The sequence below is a fragment of the Fopius arisanus genome, unplaced genomic scaffold (assembly GCF_000806365.1).
Source record: "Fopius arisanus strain USDA-PBARC FA_bdor unplaced genomic scaffold, ASM80636v1 scaffold00029, whole genome shotgun sequence".
NCBI classification, from domain to species: Eukaryota; Metazoa; Arthropoda; class Insecta; order Hymenoptera; family Braconidae; genus Fopius; species Fopius arisanus.
This window is the reverse complement of record NW_011887768.1, coordinates 485,751-501,196: the sequence shown is the minus strand read 5'-3', so window position 1 is coordinate 501,196 and position 15,446 is coordinate 485,751. Positions and strand designations below refer to the sequence as shown.

Genomic DNA, 15,446 nt, shown 5'->3' with positions numbered 1-15,446 from the left:
TTTCTTTCTCCTGAAGCAATTCTTAAAATTGATTATTCATTAATTATCTAGAAATCATTAATAATTCAGTAATTAATTATTGGTATTGAATGAAATAAATGATTGTGTGTCGGATTTCTTGAAGACAACATTTGAATGATGGAGATCACCTGGATGATCTTCATGTGGGTATGCATCAGGCAGTTAATTCTCCTGGAGCGCCTCACACTGCAATAATTGCACGTAACAATTAGACGTACGGTAAATCTCCACGTGCATGAGTTTCTCAGAAGGTAGCTTTTTGTGGCGTTGAACGAATTAGCCGAGAATTGAGACGAACAAATGCCAGAAGACCCACTATCTCTCCGACAAAAAATGAATAAACGTCTTCATTCATCATCTCATTGTGTTTCAGTTAAGAGGCAATGAATACGCTTTTTTTTATCATGGAGTTAATTAAAGGGACATTAAAAAATTATGGAAAAGAGGTGATTCTATTGTGGACAGTCTTTCCCTCGACTTTATAAAAATTTCTCTTTAATTCAAGATGTTAATAAACTTTTTCAATTCATTGCGGCATCGGAAAAAGTATTTGTTTCAATTGAATAAAATTTTTATCTTCATTTTTTAATTGTATATAAATTATATATATTCATTTTTTATGTGTTTTACATAAATATTGATCGATCAATTCTTCGATTGAGCTGTCACTCGATTGACGGAATTAATTGAAATGTCACAGCAATTATTGGAAATGCGTAAAGTCTCGGTAAATGGCAATGGCACGTAAAACCGGAGTTATTGACCGGAAATCATGTGCTATCCGATCATTGGGACTGGATATCACATAAAAATCCTCACCGCAGGGATCTCACATCAACTGCACAGCGGATGGAGAACATAATCCGGTGCTCACCAGGAAAAATAGGGAAATGCGTCATCCCGGGGTTTGTAACGGATTCGATACACAAACGGAAATCCATTGTTACCGGTACTAATGTGAAAATTACACTTTCGTGTTTCTCCGAGTCACTATTTCGGTGATTTTTTGTCAGAATTTTTTTTCCATTAGCAGGTGTTTTTTGGTGACTTCCGGTGTAGACAATTGATCTTCTCTGTTTTCATGATTTTTATTCCCCGAGTGAGAAGTCATGTCAAGAAAATCGTCTAGTCGATTTTATAATTATTATTCATTTGTCCATTGCATTAACGGAAAAAATGAATTGATATTTTTAACCTGAAGTTTTTAGTGATTTAAATTAAATGCTCCTGATAAAAATAGAAGAATGAAAAATCCTTGACGATATTTGGAATGTGCTCTACAATTTAAATTCACCAGGTCATGATTCATCGATGCAGTTGAAATGATCCGGTCATGAATGTGTAATAAACGCAATACCAGGCGCTGCCAACTTCCCAGAGCTGCATCCAAGGACTATAAATTCTGTGAACTAAAAAAATATATATGGAAATACTTGGCGAGATAGCTCTCGTCCATCACTCAAGAAAAATAAAACCAATGACTGTAACCACTTGTTCTGCTTTTCCTCAACTTCGTTTATTTACACTCACAATATATTATATCACTGTTATCATTATACTCCTCGAAGATTTACACGTAACGACTACAATCGTATTCTCTCTGTTTCCCCTTCAACTTTATCTCATTCTCGCTAATTGCGAAAGAAAATTACGTGTCAGTCACTAAGACATGATGATTCCAGGGGTTAAATTGATTCATTCACACGCATGACAGTCGGATTATTTGATTTATCAACAAAATCAGAGGTAAATTAGTAAAAAGAAGAGGTAAATGGGCAATCAGTATAACTGTGAATTGTCTAATCGAATTATCTCGCTGAATATTGGGTGAAGGAAATCTCCACGCAATTAACGAAAAGCGACAATCTCTATTCATTGCAGAATAATTATTTAAATAAATGAATTATTGCACTGGCAAGCGTTCATTTCCCTCAGCCCAAATCCGACTGTCTTTCTCCCCTAATTTTCATTTTTTTCGTATTAAAGTTTCTCATCATCTGCGTAATAAACCCGTAGGAACACATATAAAATATTCAACGAAGGAAATTTCCCATCGACACGTTTTCTCATCGAATTCATTACAAAAGTGCATAAAAACACGTGCTTATACGAGAAAAAAAAACTTCAGGTCATTACGGTGTGAAAAAGAAAAGCCAATTATTTTATTTTTCACCCAATGACCACTTGATTTTGTGGCACATTTCCAGTCTTAACTAAATACCACTACCCCTCTTATCTTTCAAATGCAATAAACCAGAAAAAAAATTAAGAACTCAGTAGCCACGAGGTAAACGGTAAAAATCGACTTGTTCCATTGTCGGGTTCTCGAGGAATATCTGTCGATCTAAGAAAAATAACGAAAATTTTCTCAGGACATTTTTTGTAGAGCGGAATTAGCGCCACAAAAAAGATCTCTACGAGATTTTTCTATCTCTCTTGGATGACAAGTTATTTGTTGAAAACTTGATTATTGACCAAATCAAATTTTTACAATTAGCTGTTGCGCTCCTGAAATTCAACCGATAAAATTCCGGACGGCAATTTTCTCCAATATTCTCACCTTTTTCAATAAAAAATTTGGTTATGGCTTAGTCGCGGGAATCAGACTGACAATGAGAAGCAGAGAATACAATCATCGCAAATTAAAATTCGACGTAACAATATTCACCAGTAGAACAAGAATTAACAAGGTTGACGAGAAAAATTATAGGAAAAATTCGTCGTGAAATAAAATGATTTAAATATTTACAGGGTCCCGACACTTCGACGCCCCCCACGGAAAACGAACCGTAATTACGAGGTAATTATTTTAATTAATACAAATGAATTTTCTTGACTCTGTACAAAAGCGATAAATGTGAAAACAAACGATTTCCCTCCATCCCTGAATATCTCGGAAACCATTGCTCCCAGAAAAAAAATTTAAGGGACCAATTTCATTTGAAATTATTCGGACTTCAAAAAGTTATCTATACGCTTTTCTCCCAAAACCTAAATTTCTCGAGATATTCGCAGAGCAAGACATGACTTCCATTTATTTTCCATCTCTACAACTAAATTTAATTGAAAAAGACAATTAATAAATTCGCGTGATCTGTTCGTTCCCCCACCGGTCATTTTCAAAACTGTTACCTATTCCAAAAAATTAATCAGTAGTAGTAGTGTCTTTTCCGTTACAATAATGCTTACGTAATTTTACTGTATACGTTTGAAATATCATAATTTCTTTAATAATTTTCATCCACAATTTTACGCTATTACCAGTGGCTCATCATCGGAGAAGCCTCGAATCACAGGACTGTCTTCTTCATCTGAAACACAAAAATAAAAAATAAGTGGTCTGAAGCGGGAAGTAAATAAAATTGTGGGAAGAGTTCTTTCTCAGCTATTGAATTATGAGAATTAACCGTGAGATCTTAAAGTCAAAGTTCTAACCTCCACAAATTGTTTCATTCTACAAAAATAAAAGAAAAAAGCATACATCGTAAATAATGATAAGAATAAGATTTTTACAAACCTAGGGCATCAGTTGTCCCCGGGAAAGTGGCCTGACCGCGTCTAGTGTCATAATGGCTGTTGGCAAATTGTGTGAAACTATTAGACAGTCTCCTGTGCCTCACGAAGAAATAAGCCAGTCCAACGCCGAGAGCGACGATCAGGAGGCAAATAGGAATGGCAATAGAGAGCATATTAGTTGAATTTATAGTGGCAGGCCATGGAGCAAGAGAAGACGTTCTAATGCTCTGGATTTCGCTCAAGAGGCTGCTGTATCCCTCATCCGTGACCAGTCTGACAGCGAACGAGTAAATAACACTGGGTTTTGCATCTTTATAGATAAACGGTGGTTGATCACACTCAAAAATTTTAGCACTCGACTCATTGATCGTGCGTGAGTCCTCATTAACGAGCAGCTCGTAGTGATATTTCGTGGTATTCTCCAGTGTGCTGGGGAGTTCCCTCTCCTGCCAGTAGACGATGTACTTGTCATCGTCAGGCATAACGTGAAGCTGATGAGGTGATGGTATCGGTGGTGCCACGTATATGACAGGTTGACTGGATTTTGCATCATTTGCGTCAGTGGCAACAGTTACCCTGTACTGCCCTCCATGCTTTATCGTTTTAAACGTGTGCCTGATGACAGTCTCATTGGTAGCTGGAAGTGTCACCACAGTCGTCTTGTTCTTCATCATATCAGTGACAGTTATGGTGTACCTGATTGCCTCATCAAGTGTAACACAACTGGCACTCCACGAGACAATAACAGTGTCTGCCTTGCTCGAGGCTGTAACACGCAGGTCCTTTGGTGGTGCTCTGCTATTGTAGTGAGTAGGTACTTTCTTCGGGGGAGACAGGGGTCCAGCTCCATACGGCCCATACAGACCCACTGCAAACAGATACGTCTCGCAGGCCTCGAGATCTTTAATCGAAGTCGTCAGGTTAGGCGTCACTAGCTTCGGCTCCTGGAACAAATCCTGCATGCTCAATCCATAATGCACTGCGTACTGCCACTTGATTTTTCTTCCATTTTTCGGTGGATCCCAGCTGATCTTCACAGTTGTACCATCAGACTTCTTGGATATCGTAACAAATTCAGTTAATACAGGGAGCGGTGTCCCCTTGGTCGTTCCACTGATCTGCACAATTTTACCGATGTACGTCTTCTTCATGGCATTCACCTCGAATATGTATTGCACACCAGGAGCCAAATTTGGTACCACAAAGTCGTTATCCAGAGTTGAATAGGTCTTCAATACTGGGTATGGCACTGAAGCACGAGGAGTTACGTGATAACCATCGACTCCAACGTGTTTATCCCACGTTAAGTGAACTGAGTTGTTGGTTGTATCAATAATCCTGAGGCCTCTGATATCGTCGATGTTTGCAGAGCCATCGAACGTTAACTTAGCAATGATCGACGAGTTGGACTGTAGGTCTCGATTTTTAGCAATCACCCAGAACAAATAAGTCTGACCGGCTGTGTAGGGAATATCGATGACATAAGATGTCTTCTGGGTGGAGAAATTTAGATTTGGAGGTGACATGTAGACGTCGTAACCACTGATAGGACCATTTGGCTGGAGCGGGACCTTCCAGGAGACTTCCACTCTCGATCCATTCCTCTGGACAGCCGTGACATTCCAGGGCTCCGAAGGAACTCCTTCCGACGTCTTTGCAACCCAGTATTTAGGTGAGGGATAATCTACCGTCTGTCCCTTCAACCTGACGTACACAGTGAGATTATAAGTCGTATAAGGCTCCAGATCATTGAACCTGTACTCCGTATCCTCAATCCAATTGCTTGTATTCTGCCACTTAGATCCTGGCACGATCTTCAGTATCGATGGTAAAAATTCAAATGTGATATTTGTGGGAATGGACATCCACCAGTAAAATAGAAGACTCGTGGAGTTGGCTGCACGCTCATCCACACCCAGCATCATTTTCTGATAGACATGTGTGTTATTCTTCTCGCAGTTGTTCTCGTCGAACCAATCGAAGCAGTCCTGTTTTCCATCGCAGTAGGACGATGATGGCAAACATCTGGTTTCATCGCACGGAAAGAAACCAGGGTAACAGGATGGTGTGGCTGCAGGACTCGGTTGTTGACTCTCGTTACAACCTAATTCATCGGACTTGTCAGGACAATCCTCAACTCCATTGCAAGTAGTGGATAATGGTATGCATGAGCCGTCCACTCTGCACATAAATTGATCTTCCCTGCAGCCCCTGTGCATGCCGTGACAGTGGAGCTCATCCTCACCAAGGTTACAATCGGGAGTTCCATCGCACACCCATGCAGCGGCCACACATTTTCCATCGTAACACTGGAACTGTTGCTGATCGCAGAGCTTGTGGGGCTTGGGGCTGTCAGTTGTGGGGACCCATTCAGGCAGATTTGTTGAGTTACAGCCCAACTCATCAGACTGATCTCCACAGTCATCAACCCTGTCGCACTTCCACCAGTAGGGAACGCACTTGTTGTTATTGCACAAGAACATCCATTCGTTGCAGGAATCGGTGGGAAGAATTTCTGGAGGTGGTGCAGCCGTTGTTATGGTGCAGTTTGCCTCGTCGGCGCCATCCTTGCAGTCATTTTCTCCATCGCACAGCCACGACTTGTAGATACACATCTGAGATTCTGTGCCAGTGTCACACGTGAACTGCCACTCCTCGCACACCTTTTTAGCGCAATCCTTCTCGTCTGAGCCATCCTCGCAATCTTTTTCACCATCGCACTGCCACGCCCTGGAGATACACGTGTGATCCGAGGCGCATACGAATTCATCGGACTTGCAGGTTATGGGTAAAATAGGTATTGAACAATTCTTCTCGTCTGATCCGTCCTTGCAGTCATCTTCTCCGTCGCACTGCCACCTGTAAACAATGCACTTGCCATTATCACAAGTGAATTGTGAATCTGTGCACTTGAAGTAAGTGCAATTCGCCTCGTCCCGTCCATCCTTGCAGTCCTTATCAAAATCACAGACCCAGTACTTGGGTATGCACTTTTCCTCATCGCACTTGAAACTATTAGGACTGCATGTTGACTTCTTGCAGGTGGATTCATCAGAATTGTCACCGCAGTCGTTGTCTCCATCACACTTCCAGAATTCAGGAATGCAAATTCCATTTTTACACGCAAATTGATTGGGAGCACAGGTACTGGCGACTTTGGGACAGGTGGAATTATCAAATGGAGCGATACCACCGGGACACATGCACTTGCCGGCGTGCATTTCCATGCCGTCGGGGCAGAGGCAGACGAAGCTGTCGTGAGGTGCCCCAAGGCAGATATGAGAGCATGTGCTGTTCTCGCACTTGTTTGTTCCACTCTGAACACTGTGTGCAAACACTTTGAGATCCATGAGACCAGTGAGTGTTCCTAATTTTGATGTTATTCCAACTCCATGCTCTTTATCAGCGAGAAATATTTTCGACTGCTTCCAATCATCCCAGTACATGGTGTCTTTGAATACCGCAACAGCGAAGGGATGCGACACCCTGTCATCAAGAACTATTATTTTCTTGAATCTCTTGCCCTCGTAATCGGAGGATCCGATGTAATCCTCTCTGGCATCAACCCAGTAAATTCTTTCAGAGATGTGATCAATAGTGATACCATTGGGCCACTCCACCGTAGGTTTTGTGAACAGCCTCTTGACATTGGATCCATCTAGATTAGCCCTCGACACAGACGCATTTCCTGGTGTCCAGTCCGTCCAGAACATGTACCCCATCATCGGATGAACAGCTATTCCCCTGGGTTTCTGTAAATTATTTGGTCCCAGGATAGTTCTCCTCATTCTTCCAGCGGTCTTCAGGTCAGTCCTGATGATCTGAATTCTCATTTTCACTCCATCCACGAAATACAACACCTTGGACACCCAGTCGTACGCCATTCCCTCAATAGAACTCAGATCAGTTTCCACCATAATCTCAGGATAACTCGTCCCATCCTTGAAGCACTGCCTCCCAATCGTATCATTGACGATATCAGCCCAGTAGAGGCAATTATTATTCATATCATATTCAATGGCAATTACATTTTTCAAATTGAGTACAGGCAGGATTTCCCTCTTCTCGGTCCTCAAATCAATCCTAGAGATGATCTCCCTCTGTGCCACCAACAGGAACTCTGACACCTCATCAATGGGACAGGGAATCTCATCAGGCTCGTACTTCCTGTCATTTCCTCCCATACACTCGTCATCACTAATCTTCCTGTAGCCTTTCGTTCTGTTGTAGAATTTTCCAGGTTCACAGCTCCTGGGAATAGCGTATGGATCGTACCACTTGTTGAGAGAATCCCTCACACACTGAAGAGGATTTCCAGTCCTGATGAATCCCAAATCACAGGTGTAATCCATAGAATCACAGGGGCAGATCTGCACTCGAACAGGTCTGTCAAAATCTACCCCAGTGTAGCAATTGGAAGTTAATGCTCTCCTGTAAAAAGTCTCTTTCTTTCCAAGGACGCAGGACATGCCAGGCTGATCAGAGCTGGCGGGTGTCCACAGCTTGAAGTCATCCTTCGTACACTGCCTCTCAAAGACCTTTCGAAGATCCACCTTGATGATGAGCCACTTGTGCTGTCCAGGATTCGATCCAAACATTGTGAAGACAGTGGTGTTCTCACCAGGTTCAGTCATCAAGCCATAAACCCTCAGCATATCCTGATTGAACTTGTAAGTCTGCCAGGTTCTCCCCTCGTCTGTAGAGTAAAGGATATCCCTGGTTTCTCCTCTTGACTTGAAATACTTGACAGCTACAAGGACACCCCCATGATCCCCCATATTGAAGAAGTAGTAGTCCTTGAGGACTTGCTTCCAGGTGAGACCAGCATCCCTCGATACGTAGAGGGCTGGATGGCCCTTGAGAGAATTTCCCATTACCCCAGTTGCCATTATAATTCCAGGTGCTGACTTTGAACTCATTATTGAAGCCGATCTAGTAACTGGATACAGCTGACTGAACCTCTGGCTCAAATGGAGAGAGCAATCGTTGGGGCAGTGGGAGTAGAAGCCCTCATGATTAACCGTTGGGGCTTTTATCTTGCTCCAGGTGGCACCATGATCGAAACTTATCAGGGATATCAAGTGTTCAGGACCAATTGCACTCTTGGGTATCTCCTTCACCTGAGAGGCGATGTATATCCCCTTCAATCCCTCGACTTTGTATAGATCAGTGAATGCCTCGTCTGCCACATCATTCAGCCACGTAGACTGCCACGTTGTATTGGGAAAAAATGCCAGGACTCCCTCGAGGGAGAGGAAGAACGTCGAGGTCCACTGATCCACTCCCTCCGATACGTAAAGATTTGATTGATTTGAGGAGTGTGAAACAGCGACGAATACACGGTCATTGGATACGTCTGCTATGTGATAATCCCTTCTATCCAATTCTGTGTTGAATTTTGCTGCGACAAAAGCCGAGTCCTTGTAGGATACGAGAAACTCCAGATCCTCTGACGTCTTGTTATCACTCTGGTGAACAGAGGATTTCGTAGCGAACATGTAATCACCCCTAATTTCAAAATCCCGGACATTATCGATTACCAATTTTGGCTCGTGTTTACCTCGGCTTGCGGAGATAATATTCACATCGACCACTGTATTTTTTCCCGAGGGCTCTGCTCGCTCTATCAGGACACTGGTAGGGCGCAAGGTCGACCAGAAGAAGGCCTTCACGTATTCGTGAATTTTCACCCAGTTTCTACCCATATCGAAAGAAATCCAGAGATGTCGCTCAGGATCAATCTTGTCGAGGGCCAGGACGATTCGGGGGGCCTTATCATAGAAGGATATCTCACTTGGATGAAAGGGAAGGTCCACCCTCGTGATGTTTTTGCCATTGTCCCAAGTTGTGAAGATCACTTTGTTCGTGGAGTCCGCGAAGATACACTGGAAAAGATAGAAAATTCTTTTTGATCCTTACGATTTTGTTTTGAAGGTTTATCTGTCACGTGGAGCCTTTATCTCTTGTTACTCGAATAATTCCTATATTTTTGGATGAGGTAAAATTTCAAACAATAACAGATAAAGGTGTTTTGGCTCGACTATGAATCATCTGAATTTTCTTTACACACACGTCGTAATCGAATCGAGTTAACCAAGTGAAAATTTAAGTAAAACATGAAAATCACATTTACAAGTTTTGTTAAATTCTACTGCGATGCCGAGTAAGAGAATAAATGTAACGAAGCAATGAGATATTCTATATCCCTTTATTCCCACGAGGAAAGTACCACTAAAAGAATATTGTCCAAACACTCTCCTATAACCCAGTGAGAAAAATCGTACTGGAGAAAACAGAGAAGTCAAAAAAAAAAGTTTATGACTCTGGAGGACACAGTCTTTCTTCAAATTTCAGCATTTGCTGGGCAGTAAACCGTTCTAGAGTTTGAAGCACAACGGATCGTAAATTAGTCCCTTTTCCTGGACTCCTTTCCCAGTGCGTCATAAATCTTCGTCGAGTGATTTTTGTACAAGAATAAAAGAGCTCTTCTCGTATATTCCAGAAAATGCCGATGGATCTCAAGAACAGTTGAGTTTATGAGAAAACCCCAAAGGACCTTTTTTGAAGGGAATTTAATAAGCTACAAAAAAGTCCTCTAGTGATTTCAGGTGAGATCAATCGTTTCTTTCATATAAATTATTTTACTATCTGATTGTTTATTTTTCAATGGAATATTTTTTGTTCTTACGTATTCATTGAATTTCGGGTGATTGTAGAATTTATCCAGTGTAGCGTAGGCAGCACCAGATCCTTCGGGCTGATCAGTATTTATCTTGAAGAATTCAGTTTTGTTCTCGAAGGAATCGCCGTAGTCGTAGCTGATGTAGACAGCACTTGGATTCGATGGAACAGCAGCTTTATTCGCTGGAGAACGCATCGAGGAAGAGCTGTCCCTGGCTAGGCAGATTATCACATCTGATTTTTCACCCACCCAGTGGACCATCAGCTGTTGATGAGAGTCGTTCAACACATTCACCTGCAATTGATAACATTTTTTTTTTTATTCTCTGTGCGTTGCGAAAAAATCTGGGATTTGATTCACTCCAATACTCCACAGTTTAGTTATCGCTGAATATCTCGAAATCTAATGAAAATACGAAAATTTATATAGAAAAATTTTTTGTAGGGCCTAGAGAGTTCTACGAAAAGTGTCAAATAAAGATTTTTATATCTATCGCGAATCTCGAGATATTCATGGACCAGTGAAGGCGAGGTAAAGAAAATTTTCTCACTTCATCTCCCATTTCTGTTTATTTTTTTCAGCGTTGAGGGCAAGAAAGCCGGAAGACTGAGGTTGCAAGATATACATAACGTAATAATTTCCGTGAGTCATGTGAACTCATTGCATCAGCACTCAACCACTGGGCGAGTAATAAGCCAGTTAATATCGAGCCTGAAATGCGATACCCACCTAAATTTCTCACAGCTGATATTTACGAATACTCGTAACTGTCATCACAATTGAAACTGCATTTTTCACATCCGATTTCCCCGGAATTATCGATTCTCCGAGGATAGCAACAAATTCCGATGACCGCGAGTTATCGATTGCTTCCAACTCACCGGAAAATATTCCACAATTACGCGCTCGGGAATTTTCAGAAAAATTTGAAAATACAAACGTGAAATTTTTCTGTAAATCCCTCATCACTGAGACAGTTAACACAAAACTACGCGAAAAATCAGCTTCAAATTCTCCTCAGTTTAACGAGCGGCATAAAACAGTTTTACTCATGCTCTGGAATTTTTTTTTTTACTCTGGACTAATCTCTTGAATTATTATCTGCATTAAAGCCTGCCTGCACGGTGCCTGATAATTATTCATTACCACCGGCTTTTCGAATTCACTCAACCAAACACGCGAGACTGCTTCATATTTTGGAATTCCAGGGACATGGAATACATCCATGCTGAGGATAATGAAATGAGCTACGATTAGTCACAGCCATTGCGATCTTTGGACAGATGAGTGTCATGTCCCGAATGGAGCGATCAACAAAGAAAAGTTTTTTATTTCAACAACTCGTGATGTTGAATCTATAAATATCCCAAATTGCTCAAGATGGAACATTCTCAATTGCGAAGCAAAAGAAATTTGTCACTAATAAATTGTGAAAACATTTGTCTGTGGGGCAGATAAGACCAGCTGATTCGATAAAAAAAATGGGAGATTGCATTATCAGGAATATTCTCCGTGAATCTGTCGGAACTCATTACTCAACGAACTATTGTTCATTATATTCAATCCATTAACTGTAGGACAAATGCATGCCTTCAATAAAATGAAGATTCTAGAAAATCTAATCGTGATGAATGGCCCATTGAGGCGTAATAATCGAGGGCTCCGGCAACTCTGGGCCTCACAATGGTGTAAAAATTATACGAATTTTATTGGCTCAAAAGCAGAGGAAAAAATACCAACAGTTGAGTGAGTCTTTCTTTATCAATCAGCCATCGGTCTTCTTGAAAGGACAAAACTCCCCTCCCCCCCTTATTCTTCCTCTTGGTATAATTACAGTGATAACGGGTATCACATGACACTCAACAACCCAGTGCTTTGTGCAGTAGTTTGTCAAATTGGGTGAGTAAATGCAGAGGTGATAAAATTGTGGCGGATAAAAGTTTAAAAAATCTGTGGAGCTAATTTTATTTCATTTTTGAGATAATTGTGGCGCAAAGATCATGCTAATTTGTTGGATTTGATTGAGAATGAATTATTCATGATGATAGTGACCGAAATCAGAGACGAGAGGAAAGAGGCCTGGTCGATTATCTTGAAAAGGAGGGGATTTAGAAGAAATTTTGTTCAACCTTTTTTCGGGGAAATTTTCACAGCTGCAGAAAAGATTCATAACATTTTTCCATGAAGTCACTTGTTTTCGAGATATTTGCATGATTATCGAAGGCTTGACATTCGATACCACAGGAAATGCAGCTGCGGATTGTATTAGATAGTGAATTATCTCGGTAACGAGTGGTTCCAGGGGATGGTGTTGTGGGACCATTTTTGTAGCCGATGGAATTTTCAATAAAATATTTATTTGGAATTTTTGTGTATGACCACTTGGTACGGGGATATTGCTCCCACAGAAACGGACCCTCGACACAAATCCCTATTGCAGCCCCCCAACAATTCCCAATTTACAACGTGACACATCCCCTCCCCCACTATCGATCCCACTGTTTACAAGTGGCCCTTTTCCCCCAAAATCAGGTACAAGTCCCAAGTTCCCCGAAAACCCTAGGGGTAATAAACCATCTATTGTTGCGCCTCACAAAGACGTGACATGCAATTATTTAGGTTCGACGAAAAAAACGAAATTACGACTGAATAAGTCATCCCGGATTTACCAAAATAATCAGAACCAGCTTAATAACCCGCATACGCCGTAATTATCTCCCAAACAATCGATTTTCCATTTCCTAATTTCACGCCTCAATTTCCCCAAGTGCAAACAGCATGCAATCATCAATATCTCGCAGTCCGATTCAATTTTGAGGTACAAAAAATACCATAAAAATAAAACTAAAATCGTGGAAATGCACTCAGCCGTTCTAGAGATATTCTCGTTGAAGCACTCGTCTCTGGTGACGATTAGCATATTTTTACATTTCTAGTTTTCATCGTCAATCATTGGGACGTAGACATTGTTGCTATCAACTCGACTAATTAATTAATCAACCCATAATTTCACCAGGTACTCACCGTTGTTGTGATGTTGGGACTGACGTAGGGTGTACCGTTGGTGGAGTTTTTCGTGGTATCCCTTCGATTTCGGACAGATGACGTTTCAAAATCAAAATCATTCCTGTCGATGATAAAACTTCTTCTCACTCTCGGATTATCTTTATCCTCGCTGATGTGGAGTGTACCAGCTTTGTCGCCAATTCGCTCTCCATAATTGTAGTTAATCAGTAAAAACAAATGCAGTATAAGGGTGAAGTGGTAGAAGGCCGATGTCAACCGAGCGGCCATCTTGTACAGACTGACTGTTATTTTTCTTTTACCCCAGGAGTTTTACGACGTACACATCGAGGTGTGGGTGAGGGGGAGAATGATCTCGGGGGATTATCACGGGATATTTGTAAATGTTTTATTTCGTCTGTCACTGTCTTTACACTTGGGCGACGCTTCATGCACTGGGGTGACTGCAGCTCGAGGCGCTCTGTTTAGGAATTATGGGGGAGACCTCTCATGTGATTGGCCGAGTGGAAATTCCCCTTCCAACGGAGAGCCAATGGCCTGTAGGCCGCCAGTGGGGGAAGATGGGGGGAGTATTTGAAAATTTTTAAGCGTTTTGCAAGTTTTCCTTGGCGATGGTGAATTATCTCGGCGGTTAGTCATTATATGGGAAAATGATACAGGAATTTTTTGTGGAGAATTTCACAAGCTACAAAAAATTGCTATGATTTTTATTCGTATCTCCGGTGGTTTTGGAAATTTTTGGGAATTAACGGCGGATTTTTGTAGGTTTGTAATTTTTGAGGTGAATATTATTTTTGGTTTTTAAATTAGAAAAAAGGTGAATTGCAAAGTTTTTTCAATCAAAAAGTTTTTGAATGGATGAGCAGTTTTTGGGATATTTACAGGATTGAATGGGCGAATTTCATTTTTTTTTTACGGAAATCGAAATAAAATCGATTGAAGAGGAATCGATTGGTACGTATGGAGTGGGAATGAAGAGGAGAAAATTCCGGAGTGAAATAAATGGTTTCAGGATGGAGTGAGTGACTGAACCGTCCCTTTTAATAATGAGTAGAGCCCCTAGATGCAATAAAAGTATATTAGATAATGGCTTCCATTTCCTGATGTCCAACCCGACTCCCCTCTCTATCCCTCCTCTCATCAATTCCATTCAAACACCAGCCCGACACTGGCTTTCAACAGTGCTTTGAACCCCAGCAGCTCAGATATTTCGATTTATCGAGAGAATGAAAAAAGTGATATCGTTGGATTGATTGAAGTCTCAACGTTTTATCATCTTTATTTCTGTTTTTCAATGAAGATTACATCCATGACGCCACAAATTTGATCATGATCTTCTCCCAATCACCTACAAACTCATGATAAACGACGAAGCAAAAATAATAACAAGAAAAATTCAGGAGCGCAGCTTCTAAACCAGAAAAAAAAAACCCTCCAACACTTCCTTAATCATCGGTCTATCTGCCAAACAAATGGACCAGGAAAAAAGTCAATGGATCCTTCTTGTAGGAATTTCCTCAGCTACAAGAATGCTCTAGCCACTTTTTTCCGTAGATCCTCTCATTCTCGAGATAAATCCACTATTACTATTATGCAGGAGTGAAAGCATTAAAGGGGATGTTTGTAGTTGATTAAATTTCCAACAGAAGGGGTCTTCTCATATTTTCTCTGAAAATTAACGGTTGAGAGGATAAATCGATATGGAAAACTGTCAAATTTGACTAATTGCATTTTACCAATTCCTTTTCGATTTCCCTTCGCTCCTGAATTTTCCTCTCCCAGAATTTCCTTCAACTTCCCTTCCATTATTCCTTCAATACGAATAAAAGCTGCAGAACATTAAAAGCTCCATTAACATATCAATCAATAACTAAAATGGACACAAGCCATCTCTCGCATTCACTCAGGACTCACTCGTAGAAATTCATTCCACCTCTGAATTATTCCATAACAATTCACACCGTCGAGGAATTCTAAACAAAACGAAAGAGACGATAAAGCTGCAAGTTCACAATTATATATTATCTATATTACTTTTGTTTCTCGTATCGTCTTAATTCTAGGTCAATAATCTCTATATATTCTCGATTTTCATTAAAAAAGAATAGAAAGGACACATCGTGTCGCAAACTAATACAAATTACTTTACCAAAATTACAAAGCTGGAGATGTTTCTGTTGCTCAGAGAATATTTCGAAAAAAA

The 15,446-nt window shown here is 40.8% G+C and overlaps 1 protein-coding gene across 1 annotated transcript; it reads right to left on the bottom strand.

The window, feature by feature from the left end:
• Nucleotides 1-1,515: 1,515 nt before the first annotated feature.
• LOC105265305 (sortilin-related receptor) lies at nucleotides 1,516-13,695 on the bottom strand. Its single transcript, XM_011302729.1, has 4 exons — nucleotides 13,244-13,695; nucleotides 10,226-10,513; nucleotides 3,539-9,422; nucleotides 1,516-3,332 (listed from the first exon to the last, which is right to left on the bottom strand). The coding sequence occupies exons 1-4, from the start codon at nucleotides 13,511-13,513 to the stop codon at nucleotides 3,271-3,273; spliced, it is 6,504 nt and encodes a 2,167-aa protein (XP_011301031.1). The 5' UTR covers nucleotides 13,514-13,695; the 3' UTR covers nucleotides 1,516-3,270.
• Between the last annotated feature and the right edge of the window lie 1,751 nt (nucleotides 13,696-15,446).